This window comes from Aethalodelphis obliquidens, unplaced genomic scaffold (assembly GCF_003676395.1).
Source record: "Aethalodelphis obliquidens isolate GAN/ISIS:26980383/991018 unplaced genomic scaffold, ASM367639v1 scaffold59, whole genome shotgun sequence".
NCBI lineage: Eukaryota > Metazoa > Chordata > Mammalia > Artiodactyla > Delphinidae > Aethalodelphis > Aethalodelphis obliquidens.
In genome coordinates, this window is record NW_020838003.1 from 7,765,762 (window position 1) to 7,783,608 (window position 17,847).

The following is a 17,847-nucleotide window of genomic DNA, read 5'->3' on the forward strand; positions in this document are numbered from 1 at the left end:
GAGCAGTAGCAGCACGATCAAACCACTACCAGAAACAACAGTACTCATAATAACAGTGTTTATCGATTCCTTACTATGTTTTGTTTCTGTTTTTTTTTGCGGTACGCGGGCCTCTCCCTGCTGTGGCCTCTCCCACAGCGGAGTTACAGGCTCCGGACGCGCAGGCCCAGCGGCCATGGCTCACAGGCCCAGCCGCTCCGCGGCATGTGGGATCCTCCCGGACCGGGGCACGAACCCGTGTTCCTTGCATCGGCAGGCGGATTCCCAACCACTGTGCCACCAGGGAAGCCCCGATTCCTTACTATGAGCTAAACACATTAACACATCTTCTCACTTAATTCTCACAACAACCCACTGAGGGAGGCTATAGCATTATCTCCATTTTCCAAATAAAGGACCTGAAGCTTAAAAAGGTAACTTACCCAAATATTGGACTTCTCTGGCTCTGTAGTCAAAGTGCTTTCACTTCTACTGCATACCACCTTAATTGTCAATAAGTGCTTTAGGGTCTTACACCTAAATTTCACTCACTGGCGAGAGCTTTATCTCACTTCTCCAGTGTCACTCTTCCAATTTCTTACTATATTCACATATTTCTCATAGTTATAATGGCATTTACTATATGATATTTATTTGTGAACATATGTGTATATTTTTATATGTATATATATTTGCTGGGAAATTTTTTCAGAAGTGTTGCAAACATGAAAACACACTCTAAAAGTTATTTCTGCTTTTAAATTTTGTTGTTTCTTTAGAAAAAATTTTGAAATTATTGGTATGATACTGGCACTGCTATGAGCTGATACTTTTGTCCAAAGCTCTGCTACTCCATTGCTGGCAAACAGATTGATAAAACCCATCTCACCCTCTAACCCAGACTCAATACCTTGACCTTTCTTTGCCCCAAGACTCCAATATACGTATATCATGTTTTGTCATATTTTATGTAACTTGTGCTAGTATCTATGGATTTCTCATTCTGATTGCTATATAACTTTTATTGCTGGTTAGTATATTTAGGACAGTAGAACTCATACTCTCAGTTACAGAAACTTTATTATGGGCAAAAATGTATTAAAGCCATATTGTTTTCACATAATTCCATAAAGGAGAGGTGAGTAAAGAGTTTATCTTTATCTGTCCCAAGAATAAAATAAAATTGAAAAAGGGGATTATAGATTCAGCCCACATGTTGGGGAATCAGGAGTTATAGGTTTGAACCCTAGTCACTACCCTCTCAATCTTGCATTCTTCAATGTGTAAAAGGGGGATAACTGTACCTATTTCAGAGTTGCTTTGGGGAGGAGAGCTCGATAAAATAATGTACATAAAATGTCCAACACAGTGCCTGGAACACAGTGGGTACTCTATAAATTACTGTAACATCTGACTATTTGTCTAAAAAATTATTCAGTTATCAAGGTACTTTTATATAAACATTTTAGATCCAAGTTAAAAAACAGCACAGATAATATAGAAGAATGTATTGCAGCAAAGAAATAATTGCCTAATACTTTTTTGTTTACTTTGAAGAATTTCTCTTCTACTTACTTCCATATAAAAATAGAGAGAGCTAAATTGTTCCAAAAATGCCTAGTATAACATATAATGGCATGCAAGTTCATGTAAAGAAAATTCTCAAAGCTATTTCCTTCCTGTTACAAAATGTTATCTTGATAAAACCCAGCACTGCAACTATGTTGAGCTGTGTGCTTGAACCTAACACTTAAAACTGTGCTCCAAATTGGTTTCTGAATGTTGGCCAGTAAGTTCAATCAATCACTCAGTCTATTACTCCAATATTTATAAATTGCCTACAATAGGCCAACCTAGGCTGTGCTTGGTAATAGGGCTGCAATAACAAATGAAACACAGCATTACAATGTAATTGAAAGGAAGCCACATGAACAATTACAATAAAATGTGATATTAACTAAAATAGGTATAAGCACAAAGGTACTAGAGGATCATGTGGGAGTTACAACCGACTGAGCCTTGCACGGGGGCATCAACAAAGATTTCCTGCAGGAAGTCACCTCTATGATGAATCCTAAAGGATGATCAAGAATTAGTTAGGAAAAGAGATTAAAAAGGGACCCAAGAAGATGGAGCACTATTTGACAAGCTGGAAGATAAGAAAGGCACAGAACAGTCAAGGAATAAAAGCCATTCAATATAGCATCAACACAGAATGTGAGAGTGAGAATATATGGCTTGAGGCTGAAAAGGAGAGTAGGAGAAGGATAATGAAGAACCCAGGATGCCATATTTAGATATTTAGAATTAGTCTTATGAGTTTTTAAGCCAGGCAGAAATATGGTCAGAATTGTGTTTTACAAATATCACTTGTTGCATCGTAGAGCATGGATTGGAAGAGTAAATTTCTACAGTAGAGGACCAGTTAACAATGTCATAGTGTATTTCACTGTTGGTAGGAATGGAAATTGGTGCACCTACTATGAAAAACAGGATGGAGGTTCCCCCAAAAATTAAGAATGGAACTACCATATGATCCAGTTATTCCACTTCTGGGTAGTTATCTGAAGAATACAAAAACACCAATTCAAAAAGATATATGCACCCTGATGTTCACTGCAGCATTATTTACAATTGCCAAGATATAGAAGCAGCAACGTAAGTGCCCACTGATGGATGAACGGCTAAAGAAGACGTAGTATCTATGTACAATGGAATACTACTCAACCATAAAAAAATGGAATCTTGACATTTGTGACAACATGGATGGACCTTGAGGGTACTAAGTGAAATAAGTCAGATGGAGAAAGACAAATATGTACGATTTCATTCATATGTGGAATATAAAAACAAAGAAGCAAAACAAAACAAGCGCCTAGATACAGAGAACAAATTGATGGCTACCAGAGGGGAAGAGCCGGAGGGCAAAATGGGTAAAGGGGGTTAACTGTATGCTGACAGATGGAAACTAGACTTTTGGTGGTGAGCATACTGTAGTGTATACAGAAGTCAAAACTTAATATTTGTATACATGAAACTTATATAATGTTATAAACCAATGTTACCTCAATTAAAAAAAATTTTTTTAAAGAATTTCTCAGTGAATTTCAAATAAGGACCAAAGTAGAACTGAACCAAATAGTGTCAATGAGGGTAATCTGAAATGAAAATTGAGAGGTATTAAGCAGTTAGATTAAAAAGGACTTGGACATTTATAGGATGTAGGAGGTGAGGAAGAAAGAGTAGTTAAAGATGGCTTCAAAGTTTGTGTTTTGCACAGGAAGGTGGGTAATCTTGCACAGGAAACATGAAAGGAACAGGTTTGAACAGAAGTACATGAGTTTAATTTGGGAACTTCAGGTTTAATTTGCCTAAGGGAAATCCAAGTTAATGAGCTGACATTTGGATAGTGGACAGTTGGTTGGTTTCAAGCTAAGGGAAAGATCTTGTCTGGAGATTTGGAACTCATAGCAAGAAAAGGAAGACTTAGAGAAGGTGAGTTTATGGGTCAGGAATCCAGCCATGGTGAAAACTGACTAGGAACTGTAAGAAGAGGAGCCGGAGGTAACACTGGAGAAGAAACAGTCCCGGAGGTGAGACTATGAAGTCGTGAAAGACAAGGAAAGACCTTCTTCTGAGACAAGACTGGCCCACAGTACAGATAATTCTGGGTGGTCAGGGAAGGCGAGGCTCAGAACTGAGGACTCCTTCAACTTCCTTTTCTATAAGTTGGTTCTACATTGTTTAGAATTGCTTACAAATATGTTCAACGGCTCTTTGCTCCATCCTCAGACCATTTAAGTAGAAGGATAGAAGAAACCTGAACAACTTAACAAAAAGACTGCTTGAAGTGCATTTTAATGTCAATTGGTCTTCAATTAATAGTGATAAAACTAGGGCTTCCCTGGTGGCGCAGTGGTTGAGAGTCCACCTGTCGATGCAGGGGACACGGGTTCATGCCCCGGTCCGGGAAGATCCCACATGCCGCGGAGTGGCTGGGCCCGTAAGCCATGGCCGCTGAGCCTGCGCGTCCAGAGCCTGTTGCTCCGCAACGGGAGAGGCCACAACAGTGAGAGGCCCGCGTACGGCAAAAAAAAAAAAAAAAAAAAAAATAGTGATAAAACTAAATTCAAGGGTACTAAATTCATTCCACATGAGAAATTATTAAATAGTATTCTGATATATAAGTAAATAAAATTCAAAGTCCTAACGGTCACAGTGCTTTAATTTAATGTTTAAAGATGTAAGACAATTCCAGAACAGGAGAACAGCTCATTGCCATATGTTAGGGCTACTCTGATCTGAGGAAATTTCATATTGCATAAAATATGGTTGACATTTCAATCATAGCAACCTATTTGCAAAGTATTTATTTGCTGCTGACTTTATGGATGTCCAATAAAAGACTGCCATTTTATGATCCATTTAAAAAGATGAAAAAATTAAATAAAATTGTGAAAGACATTTGCTGGAAGTAATAAATAATTTACCTCCAATTTGCACATACTGAAAATTAAACTGGCAACTACTCAAAAAGCTATTAAAATTATGGTGACTTAAGATATTTTGAAATCAAGTGCTACTATTTAATACTCTGCAGAGCTTTTTAAAAGTTAGCTTTATGCATAATAAATTATGAGGTGAAAATAAGGTTTCATATTTGTGAATAAAGACTCTACTTCTAGTTATGAATATATATATATATATATATAAATTAATGTTTTGTTTAAGGATATTTTCTTCAAAGGGGTAAAAGGATAAAATAATTGAATAAAATAATTTCTTTTTGAGATACTCAATGTATGTATGTAACTAAAACAAGCACTGCAGTCAGGAAGATTGCTAGATTTCAGAAGAAAAAAAAGCTATATCAGAATTGTACTGGACATCACACCTACACTTTTATTGTAAATATTTTCAGTATTATACTGAAAATAACCCCATTTTAACTGCATTGTGTATCTTTTTAAATACTAAAAAGATGCCTCAAAATGATCACTCAATTTTTAGTGCCTTTCATCCAAAAAAGTCAAATATTTTAGTAATAGTAAAAACTTTAATAATATAAAATTTAAAAGCAGATATATAATAGGATTTAAATACATATTTAAGGAATATCTTCCATATCATCACATAGCTGTCCCTCTTTGAACACCTTTAGTTACCAAAACACTCACTAAATGATTCCAATTTTTACAAAAATCTTTCTTATATTGAGCTGAAATGTGCCTCCTTTTACCTTCCACTCCTTCTTTCTCTTGTTCTTGGAGCAATAAAGAATAAGTCAAATCTATCTTTTCACATGACAGACCTGACATTTGGAGAGCCGATGTGTCACACCTGAATCGTGTCTTTTTCAGTATTTTAATTCAGTATTTTCACACTTGGCAAGATTTTGTTGGCCACCCTAGACGTACTCGAATTAACTATTGTTCCTCTTAAGAGACAATTTCTAGAACTGAATATAATATTTAGGATGGCGATGCAATGCAGATTAGGTGAACTTATCACATTTATAGGTATAATCAGAAAGCAATACACTGTGTGAATGAATACATAAATGTTCCACCATGGGGGGAGGGGTACAGAGAAATATAAAAACTGAGAGGCTCCTCAGCCTTAACCAATCTCACCAAGATTCTAATGTTTATATTCAAAATAAAGATATAACAAACGTCCTGGTATCCATGATTTAAAAAATAAATAAATCCAGTCTCATTCCTCATAAGGAAGAGAAGAAAGAATAAAGTTATGGCTGCATTACCTGCTACTAAGATAATGGAATTGGGGATTGTGTAGGTGTACAGATAGACAATATTTGGTCATCATGTGGCCTAGTGCTCCTGGAATGGGTGGCTGGGTTCCCCTGAAGACATTCACCCAGTGTCAAGGGGCTATCAAGGCTGTAGCTTGGTGTCCCTGACAGACCAAGGTCCTGGCAACTAGAAGGAGACCCAGTGATTGACACATTCACATCTAGAATGTCTACTATGGGACCTGAGTGCTGTGGATGCTTCCAAGTGTGCTCCATCCTCTGGTCCCCTCACTACAAGAAGCTCATCTCAGGCCATGGCTTTGCCCAGAACCAGCTCGTTATTTGTAAGTACCGAACCAAGGTGGCTGAGCTCAAAGGTCACACAGTTCAGGTCCTCAGTCCAACCATGAGCCCAGATGGGGGCCCTGCAGCTATGGCGCTGCTTTGACATGGACCCTGAACAAGGGAGGAAGTGGGAGATCAGTGCAGCCAAAGCAGCCTCATCCACCAAGTCATCTGTTGACGACCAATTCCTCACCTCAGTGTTTTGGTTTTTTAAAGAATTTTTCTAATAAAAAAAATTTTGTGATGTCTCCTTCTCAAAAAAAACAAATTGATAAAATAAATTCACATAACCATACATATATAGGTATATATATATTTCTTTTAACTGTTCATGTGAGAAGCTGTGCTAAAGGCAGAATTTGTCAAACCAAGAAAGGGAAATGGAATTAATTTATTCCAGGCAAGATGAATTATATTTTAAAAAATCACAACATTGAGGAAAATAAGATTCCATTACCAAGTCAGGCTCTAACCCCAAGTCTGCCACACATGCATCTCAGTGATCCTTCAGTATCAGATGCTTAAAAATTTCCACATACACTGATGTCCCACCACTTCTTACTTAAACCCTCTGTCAACTGTCTTTCCACACTGCCTTTTAAGGGAACTAATACTATCAGTTTCATCTGATTTAGATATTTGTTTCATATTTGCCAGAAGATTCTGGCCAATGTTTTTGAAAGCACATTTAACTATACCATATGCCTCCTTAAATCTATCAAACAAGCTGTAGGATCAGGCTCTGGTTCATTCTGTTCTGTTTTTCTTTCTTCACAATGTGTTTATGTATATTTACCCAATTTGCTCTGTTCTTCCTGCCAAATTACAGGTTTGAGATCTCAACTATTGCAGAGCAGCTGTGCTATTGTTGATGTCTTCCTAAACAAGGGTCAGAGAATAAGCCCATTTTGCAAGAACGGGTGACACCTGCACATTACACAAGGAGGCCACTGCCCTCAAAAGGGTAGGATCTGCAGAGCTTCACAGAGTCCTTCCTACTCAAACTTAAGACATTTTGGATCAAATGAACCACTGGCAGAAATTAACTCCCAAACAATCTACAGATTTTTCTAGGTAAGACAATTTGTTTAACCATATGACATTTTTAAATTAAATTGTGTCCAATGAAAAAAAATAGGAAAGAACAATCTCAGAAAGAACAATCTCACCTTTACATTCTTTCTGTTTAAAAACTAAAAATATGTTCATTTTAGTCTAAAATTCTATACCAGATAAAGAAATTTAATACATAGAGATGTCTCTCAAAGAAAGGACTCCAAAGACCCATTCCAACAATGCTAAGCAATGATAAACCCGGATAAGATTTGCCCAGATAGCTTTAACTTTTGTTTACTCCACGACATCAATTTCCAAATGCAAACCTATGTCCTAGCTACTCTGCTACATTCTTAGTTCCCATCTCCAAGTAAAACATCTTCATGTTAAGCCTCTTTCAAACCAAAATTCACGAGCCCTGGATTTTTAAAGGAATAATCCTCAAAGAAAATGTAATTCAGGAAGTAACATAAAGATGAGAAAGGAACTGATAGAGCACACTAATGAGACGAGACACATGTCCATGGCTCCAGCTCTGAGACTGTGCATCTGGCTTTGAGGCTGTCTGTCTAGGGTTACTTCACCAGAATGCTGTTAATTATTTAAGTGAGAGGACAGGGGGAACCATCACCACATCTGTCACCCTCACACAGGAAAAACTTTCATTCATTGTTGGGCAAGATGTGTTTATTTGAAACATAGGCTAACTAGCTACTTAATGGTTTTGAATCCTTAGCCAAAAGCTAATTAGACAAACATATTAAGCACAGTCACCTTACAAGGCTAAACTGTTTCAGTTGTGTTGATTTTAATCCAATCTCATAAGAGAGCTCATCGCCTACAAAAGTATCTGAAGGAAATTCAAGGCAAAGGAAAGGTCCAAATTACTTGCAACATACTTAGTAGAACAAATAATGATGTCGCCAAATGTCCGATACATTAATAAATAAAATCTTCACATATTTTGCCTCAGTGGTGTCATGTACTTGATAGACAAAAAAGAAACAAAAGTAATTATTTTAGACAGATCGCTTTCCAAAACATTCTCAGCTTGCTTGGAGGTGAAATATTAATGTCAAAAAGCAAACAAATGATTTTTTCTCGTGCTTGATATTTATTATGTCTTATACGATTTTTAGAAATCACATCTTCTGAGTATTTAGCCAATCTACAAATCACTAAAGATTACCAGCAGTATCTATGGCAGTCTCTTAAAAAGGAGACTGTGCCCCAAGGCAAATTCTAGAGAAAACAAATTCAGTGTTGGATAGAACAGGTATATTGCATTTTATAACTACTTTGGAGAAGAAAGTAAGCTGTCTTCCTTAACTAGTCATTACTATGAAAAGGTCAAGATAATTTCCTGCTCTCTTAAATGGTATGATCCCCCAAACAGAATTCTGATCATCTTTCTCCTACCTGATATACCCAGTAATCAAATGCACTCTTTTAGCTCTTTATATAAATAGTAAATCAAAACGTTTGAGAAAAATGTATTCATTCTTTCATGCAACAAACATTTAGTGAATCTACTATCTGTCAGGCATTGTGTCAGTGCTAGAGATATAGAAAGAAACAAAATAAACCAAATTCATCCCAGCAGGAGGGAGACACAATAACAAACAACTAAATGCTTTGGAGAAAAAGTGAACCGTGAAAAGAGAATAGAGACTGTTAAACTCATGGGAGGGGGAAGATTGTATGATTAAATAGGGTGACTGGCAAGGGCTTACTGAGAAGGTGATATATTGAACAAAACTTGAAGTTGAGAGAGTGAGACAAGAAGGAAGGAGCCTTTCAAGCCACTGGAATAAGCTCAGGTGGTTAAAGAACAACAAAGAGGCCAGTGTGACCATAACAGAAGGGGCAAAAAGAGGATGAAGTTGGAGATGCAGTGAGGGCCAGATCTTGTAGAACCTTATAGAACATTGCAGTGATTAGACTTGCACTCTGAATGTAATGAGGAACACATATCAAGGATTTTAAGTGGAGGGCTGACATAAACTGATCTGTTTTAACAGGATCACTTTTGCCAAGAACAGAAGAAGAAAGATGGGTTGAGAGGCTAATAACCTAAGCAAGAAATGACAGTAGCTTGGTCTAGGGTGGTATCAGTGGAGGTGGTGGGGAAGGACTGGATTCTGAACATGTTTTGAAATCAGAGCTGAGATTTGCTTATGGGCTGCATAAAAGAGATCAATAATGAGTCAAAGGTTTTTTACCTGAACAACAAAAAGGATGGAGCTGCCAGTGACTAAGAGAGAGGAGAGAGCTCTGAAAGCAGACTGGGGAGAACAATCAGGAGAATCAATATGGACTTATAGATTCAATAAAATAAGACCAAACTTCTAAGTCAACAGATCTGTCTTTGCTAATACAAGACTATTACTCAGAAAGCCATTGAGTCCCACTGTGCCCTTGTGGTACAGATGGCTCCACACAAAATGGATGGGCCTTAAATTCCAAGGCCAGTCTAATTTGGCCATAAGCATGTTACCAATACCAGATTATTATATGACTCAGAAAATGAACACTTTTTTATAGAAAGAAAATAGATTCTGATAGTCTTGCTTTTATAAGTTATATCATGCAGCTCTTTTCAATCAATTTCAAATAGAAAACTGATACTGCTCCAATTTACTTGGATGACCAGAAGTGATGTCCAACAGATATCTTGAATACTTAAGCATCCACAAAAGTTAAGTGCTCAAGTGAACTTCAAACTACTAAAATGATTTTCTTAGGTTCCACAAAGGAAAATATAATCTTCACTCTCTGAACACTTATCCAGACTTTGGATTGGGGCCTTATGTATTTTAGTTTCCTCTGATCCAGAGGAAGGTTTGAGATCAGTATATAGTGATTCTTGAAAACTGTATCCTATCCATTATCCTAAGCATATTGCATCTACTACTGTTGGACAAGAGAACAGTTGAACTATTTGCAATCATTTCCTGCATAATAGAGAGGGCAGGGGGAAAAAATCACACATGGAAATATTAAGTTGATGGTGAAGTTATCTGTATATAGGTGATTAAAATAAAAGCCCTTCTTCCAAACTAAATATCCCTTATTTTATCCAGCTATCATGGTTTATTGCCACACCAAAGAACATGAAAATATACTCCTTAACAGGACTGGGACACAAATTAATGCACAAATATTTCCTAGTCTAAGTTGTGCCTTATTGAGCCATGTTCCTTTTGCTCTTCAATCTTAATATTTAAACACTACAGTCATTAGTCAAAATCCCACTTTGAAACTCTTGTGTGTATGTGTATGTGTGTGTGTGTGTAAATTCAATACTCTAAAGTTCAAAATAATGGCTATGGCTTTATTATTTAAAGGCTCTAACAATATTTCTCAAATCTATCCAGATAAATATTTATAGAGCCTTTTAATCAATATTTAAGAAACAAAATAAAACAGACTTTACCCTTTTCAACCTACTAAGAATATGTATAGTTAAAGTACTAACCAGAGTGATTTGTCTAGGATTTATTATTTCATGTTTAATCTGTATATCAAGAAAAGATAAAATAAAACAACCAATGTATATTTTGTGACCATTTCCTTATAATTTGTAGCTAAAAAGTTTTTAAATGTTTTTCATAAAGTACTTACTGTCCAACTTCATTCAGGGTAGGTGCAGGACAAAGCATAGAATTACTTTCCACACTCACTGGCATTACACCTATAAAATAAAATGTCATTTAATCAATAAAGGGTTTTATGTATCTCACACAGTTTTATTAAAAATATGAAGAGACGCAGCAATCAGAGTTCAAGTGTGGGACATTAGATATATTAGCATGAAAAAAACAAAAAGATACTCATCTAAAGAAAGAGGAGAAGGAACACAGAATGAAAAACAGGAAGAGATTATATGCCTCATTGACATATAGTACTGGTAAATCATAAATTATGTTTTTTTGATATAGATAAAGTTCACATACAGCTTGTAGATACTATAAAATTATCACCTTTTCTCCCTCAATTTTGCCAATATATTAGATTTTCAAGGAAAAATTATATATATTTTAAAAGCAGAATTTAAAAATGATAGAGAAGACAAATGTCCAAAGGCTAATACATTTCTTTCAAGAGTTTAATGAAGTAATTGGTTTTTGGGGGGGGGGTTTGCGGTATGTGGACCTCTCACAGTTGTGGCTTCTCCCGTTGCGGAGCCCAGGCTCCGGACGCGCAGGCTTAGCGGCCATGGCTCACGGGCGCAGCCGCTCCGCGGCATGTGGGATCTTCCCGGACCGGGGCACGAGCCCGTGTCCCCTGCATCGGCAGGCGGACTCTCAACCACTGCGCCACCAGGGAAGCCCAAAATAATTGGGTTTATAATATATAAACACATTTTATAGAATGCTTAAATTGCCTTGCAATTTTAATAGCATATGAGAAAAATGATCTAGACTATAAATACTCAGAAAAGTTACATAATTAGATAGATAATATTAGAATACAAATGATGAAAATACAATCTGACTCAATTTATTTGAAATTTACTTTAATAAATTCAATCCTATGTAGTTATGTGTAAAATATGTTTATATTATAATCAACTCAAATATGTAATCAAAAGGAGTAAGGTAAAGCTAATGCTTAGATACAGATGACTACTGAATAAAAACGGTAAAATTATTTTGTCCTCTTCAGTTGTAGAACCTACTAGGAAGAAAGTTTTTAACTAATATTATTGTCTTTCCTTACCAAAATGATGATCTTAATAAGAAAGAGAGGAATTACTGATGGCATTTACCATGCTGAGATCCTCACCACTTTAATTCAACAAAATATGGAGCAGTGACTGTGTATGTAGCCAAAGCTGTGCTAATTGGAGGGTTTAGAACCATCAGATAAACAACAAAATTGTAGATGAACCTCTCAAAAAATAGTTCCACCAGAGTTCACAGAGTTGCAGCATCTGTCTTACTGTATAAAATTTTAGAAGACAATATAATCATCAATGAGGAGAAAATGTCTTAATAGAGACCCAAAACGCTCAGCATACTAAGATCTATTTAAAGAGCAGAAGTTTTTCTCAAAATGAAGATAAAAATGTTACACTCATCTTCTCCTTTTTTGAAAGCCAAGTGAGGGAAAATAAAACCTAATTCCCTAAATATGATAATTATCAACAAACACTGTGCCAGGTGGGCATTGGAGATATATCTATAAGGCAAAAAGCCCGTCTTCAGGAAACTGGCTGACAAATTATTGGGAAATTAGATAAAGATAACAAGTGGCAATAAAATAAGGCAATAAGTAGTAGAGTAGTCCAAGACAGTTTGATTTTCAGGCAAGAGTGACAAGAAACAAATCTGGAGAAAGAGGCAATTAAATCAGGCGGTGGATAAAGTCCGTACGGAGTACAGTCAGGAAAACTGGGTTCGACTCTCAGCTCTGCCCATTATTACTTGTGTCACCACAGGCAAGTTATTTGACTCTCAGCCACAAGGGCATCATTTGTATAATGAGGCTACTTAGGATGGGGTCCAGCATTTATTAACTTATGAACAAATGTTGCCATTATTAAATAACTTTTAAGTAATTATTATTACTACTTGTATTATCATTGGACTTCCTTTCTTTCCCCTCTGATAAAAAAAAATATAGCATAGTTGGTTTCAGTTGGGGAAAAGAGGAAAACACTTGATGCTGATATACTATGGAGATATTAAAGCAATATTGAAATTATGGAGACCTACTCTTTGTGTATGTTTCATTAACAGTGTAAGTACAGAGAACACGGCCATCCCGACTGCCCAAGTTGAATCCTCTTCCATTCAAAACTATTTGAAATTCCTCTAGAAGTAAAAGGAAAAATAAAAAATTTAATCATTACTTTACAAAAAACAACAACAAAAAGCGTAACTTGAAACAAAAGTATCAAGATACAAAGAATGAATTTTTTAGTACTATTCAGCCAAGTAATAACAACAAAGACATGGTCCTACTTGCTTTCTTAGACCCTACAGGTATGTACAGTGAAGATACTCTTCGCTGCCACGTAGAGATGCGTTATTTTATTTTTTGAACAAAGTGTTTTCCAATAGTGACCAAGATTTTAGAATTGAAGCATGACAGTCATCCCAGACAAATACGATACAAACTTGCCCAAATTCTATCCTGAAGAAAATATCCACAGGAAAGAAAATTTTGTTTTCCTCTTGTCTAGGAACTGAGGTATGAGAATGTAAAGAAGTTAATGCCTCATATTATCTGGTTCTTAGAACAGTCATGCATTATATTTTCTGTAATCTATGACACTGTACATAGTTCTTCTTTAACAGCTTCTTCACATCCTTAATTCCAGTTTTATTTTCTGTTGCATACAAACTTATAACTCATCAAGGGTCATGCATTTTGGACTAATAAAAGTCTATGGCCAATAGGTAAAAGAGGTTGATTGAACTCATATTCTGTGTAAGAGGAACAGTCACTAAATGTTAGAAAGTGAAATAATATGCTAGAAGAAAATTTTAGCTGCCAATCAATGTTTTGATTGGCAACTAAATGTTTGCTGCTTAGTTGCAAGGTGGTATGTCAACTATTTTAATAGTGATCAACTTTCAATCCTCTCGGAGACCTCCTATCTGAAATAATCTAACACATATAGAGTAATTAACTGTGGAAGAAAATACTGCCATGCCACTCTCCATTCAGTGTATTATGAAAGGAATTTTCTTATAAGTTAAAATAAAGTGCAAGTGAAACTTAAAATGTGGCTCAGAAAAAGAACATGAGCTTTAGGAGTGAGACAGACAAGAGTCTAACAGGATATTTACTAATAGCAAGTACTGAACATGTCTCTGTCTCAGTTTCCCCATCCGTGAACGCGGGATTCTAAAACTGTCGAATAGTGTTGTTATGAGGATTAGGTAAAATTCTAAATGCATAGAACGCCATCCTGCTCTGGAATGTTCAAATGCACTGTTCCTCTTGAATGTCTCAGTAATCATTAATGGAGGAGTCTAAAAGATGTAGAACTTCATCCCATGTCCAGCAGTTGGGAGGTTCTGCAGTAAATTGCACAGCACATTTCCTTCCCCACCAGACCCAATGTTTTTCCTTTTGAAAGAAAAGTCAGGTTAAAATGAACTCCAGGTAAGACCTGAAGTAGAAATAGTATAGGCCAGAGAGAACCGCACTCTCTTTGGGGCGGATGGCTTGAAAGTGCTAAAATCCTAGTCTGTTCTTAGAACAGCTGATGAAGCCACCTGCTTATTTCTTGCCCTCCACCCATAAATCACTTCTTTAGGGGCCCTGAGCTGGCATGTACTGTACTTTGGCCAGGTCATCAAGGCACGGAGCTCAAAGTCTACAGATACCTGACTGTATAATCAGATAAAAGAGAAAATTTTCTATTTTACTTGTCATAGGAAAGGTCTCAAACATGAACTAAATATACAGAAGATTTTAAAAGCCTGTCGCACAATATGTTCATTATTTAAAATAACACTCCAATCTTAAAAATTTGAATTTAAAATAGAAATATTTCAAGGAATTATTTAAAAATTCTTACAGAAAAAGATGCCAAAAAATTAATTTTGCTATTCTCTTTCCAACATGAGTTTCAAATTGTATATTTTAACTAGGAAAAAAGTACAACTTCTTACAAGGTATTTTTAAATTCTAACCACTTACCCCCCACACAGACGCTTGAGGGCCGTAATTCCAGGATTTCAGTGCACGACTGAGCTAGTATCTAAAAAGGAAAAAAAGAAGACCAAGGTATAGCACTAAATCATAACACGTAAAGTGAATTATAAGGTTACTAATAATCTGTGGTCCTCCCTTTAACTTCAATAGATGGCAGAGAAAATTTTATTAACCATCTTGTATATAGCTACCAAGCTCTTAGGAAATTTCTGTGTCGTCTTTCAGCATATATTCTAAGATTGTATTCTGTAGGAACCCTTATTTGATTAGAATAAATACAGATAAGCACAGATAAAGTGGGTTGTTGCCTCAAAGTCTGGGAACGTTAGACATGAAAAGATAACTAAAATTTCCTGATAGCCATAAAATCAATGCTGAATTTCCCATCAGGCAAAAACAAGATAGCAAAATCAGACCTCCTATTTAATTATGCTAATTTAATGTTTTCTATTAAAAGGTTCAACATAATATCAATAAATAAACACTTCTTTATTTGACTCTGGCATTTCTATTCAATTTCTCTGCCTCAATTCCCAGGGACGCTAATCCTCCTTACATGCATCAAACATTACACTTGCAGAACACAGGCCCCTTGTATGAGCCAAATATTATTCTCAAAAAGACAGACTCTCTACTCCAGCATTCCCAGAGCACAGGAACAGAATGGCTCTTCTTAGCTTGTTCTGAGAAACAGAAACCACCATACAAGGCACAAGGCTACAAGCGAAAAACAACAATGATGAAATAAGCTGCTCCTAATGGACTCAACAATCCTGCCTTTATTTTTAGAACTGCTCTGCACTACATTAGCAAAGGCAGACAAGTTCCAGATGATCTTTGAACGACATTTTTTTCTTGACAGACATTAAAGACAGATGATGTACAGTAGTTTCTAGCATCTCCTGTTCATAACTAAAACAGGAAGGAAGGACTGTAGCAGGATATAGAAATGCTTTCTGTGCTTTCTTTAATAACAATGGAAATATAAATTGTCAGACTCTAAAATACAGCTGGGTCAAATCACGGAATTTTTGTTGCTGAATATGCCTCTCTGAAAGAGGAAACATTTGCACTTTTTAAGGTCATTTCCCAGGGAATCCACTTTTCACTGAGTGATTGAGGCTTTAGTAATTAGGAAACAAATAGAATAAAATATTATATCTGAGAAATTCCAAGTGAGGTCTATTTAAACTCATAAATAACCAAAGAGATTCCAGAGTCACCCAAAGACTGTCAGGGCCCAAACACCTTGTGGTCTGCTATTTTATCTTCGATAATCAACACTCCTTTGACGAGTGAGTACCTTTTTTCATTTAAGAATTGAGGACCATTGTCAAAGGTTAATGTGTCCTCTTGGAAAGGAAGTATCTCAAATCACTAACATCTTTAAATATTTTGACATAATTCAGATAACAAGACTCTGAAAGGAACAGAATACAAAAGATTTGCCAAAGGAATATGAAGCTAATAATATCCTAACTGGCAAAATTGGGGTACTATTGCTTTAGTTTTGACCAATTTGAAATAAAAATGAGAACTGAGCCTCGAAAATGGACGGTCAAAAGAAAACATAAAGCCCCCCAAATCTATTTTATCTGGTAACAATTCTTGAAAGAATTTATTTTAAAATAAATCCTGTTAAGGAAACGGACTGATCTTACAGCTTACAATCTTTTTACTAGTTATTTTAGGCATACCTCTATCAGCATTACAGAAAAATGTTTTGAACATCAAGAAAATTATGAGAGAGGCTTAAAGATTGCATGTATTGGAAATAGAAATCATTTTTTAAAAAATTCCTTAGAATAAGGTAAATCAAGAAATTATAAAGAGATTTTCCAAAAGCTGTGTCAAAGACTATGCAACCCAGAATGACCTGTGTGAATTTCTGAAATTATGTTGGTTTTCTTTCTCCTAAAAATATTGGCCATAATTAAATCAGATCTCAAACTGTTAAGACAAATGTTTGTGTTGACTTCCTCTTTTGATTTGATGTATTTCATCATAACATTTCTAAAATGGTAGTTCTAATAGCAAGATCAAATGATCAATTCTAATGGATCTCTCCTTAAGACTGGAGAATAAACACCTTCAAGGTCCATTGATGGTCTACTGTTCTGAAGTCAGACCCTGTTTATCCCCTGTAAAGTATTTTGATTTTCAAGAATAAGTTCAGGATAATTTAGAAATTTATGTTCTATTCAAGTCTGAGATTAATTAAATTAAATTACGTTAAGCAGAGATTAAGAATAACTAAAGGTTGGTTACATCTTGCAGTAACTTGTATAATATACATTTATATATAAGAATACCCTTACATTAGTTTAATATTCATACTTAATTATTTTAACAAAATGAGTTCTATAGAAATGATATTATTGAATGAAAAAGTGATTCAGGTAACACATTCATTGAAAGACAAGCAGTTTAGACCATGAGTCATTAAACTGGCATCACCATCTGACAAAATCTAGATGAATTCCCCTCAGAACACTACTACCTTTCTCTAAAGTTTATTTTGATTTTTTTTATTTCTTAGGATCTTATTGAGTGTTGAATCACCTCCTCTATTAGAAGACAAACTCTGAGCATAGAAATGGGATCATATTATACTGTGCTAGCCTTCCAAGACTAGCACATTGCTTTGTACACACAGTACAACAACAACAAAAATGCTTAGAGAATACAGATTGAATGCACGAATTAATGAGAATATTAAATATGTCTATCTAGAAAGCAAATCAACAATCATAAAAAGACCAAGATAAAGCAAAATAAAGTTAATTTATGTGAAAAAGCATCTAGCCTTTCAAAAAATTGTAAAGGTTGGAAATCCAAAGACCCGTAATTTGAAACTAAGTTCACCAAAACCATCTTCACATGATAAATAGAAAGCAAGAAAATGTGATGGGGAAAGAAATGAGAGAAGAAAGTGTATGCATTTTAGAAAATAAAATTTGCTCTAAATTTGGTTTTTCTATCTAGAGTTTACCATGTTGCTATTTTAAGAAAAGAACAACTAGATGTTGCTGTGATTT

General features: G+C 35.6%; 1 protein-coding gene across 4 annotated transcripts in view; it reads right to left on the reverse strand.

The window, feature by feature from the left end:
• Positions 1–17,847, reverse strand: part of ANTXR2 (ANTXR cell adhesion molecule 2) — a 212,511-nt gene that overhangs the window by 160,940 nt on the left and 33,724 nt on the right. For all 4 annotated transcript variants that reach the window (XR_003428808.1, XM_027087434.1, XM_027087435.1 and 1 more), the window contains exons 8-10: positions 14,795–14,855; positions 12,856–12,954; positions 10,760–10,829 (exon numbers count right to left, since the gene is read on the reverse strand). Coding sequence is in view for 3 of the 4 variants with exons in the window: in XM_027087434.1 (XP_026943235.1) it covers positions 10,760–10,829; positions 12,856–12,954; positions 14,795–14,855 (230 nt within the window). In the remaining variant the exon portion in view is untranslated. The remainder of the gene's footprint in view (positions 1–10,759; positions 10,830–12,855; positions 12,955–14,794; positions 14,856–17,847) is intronic.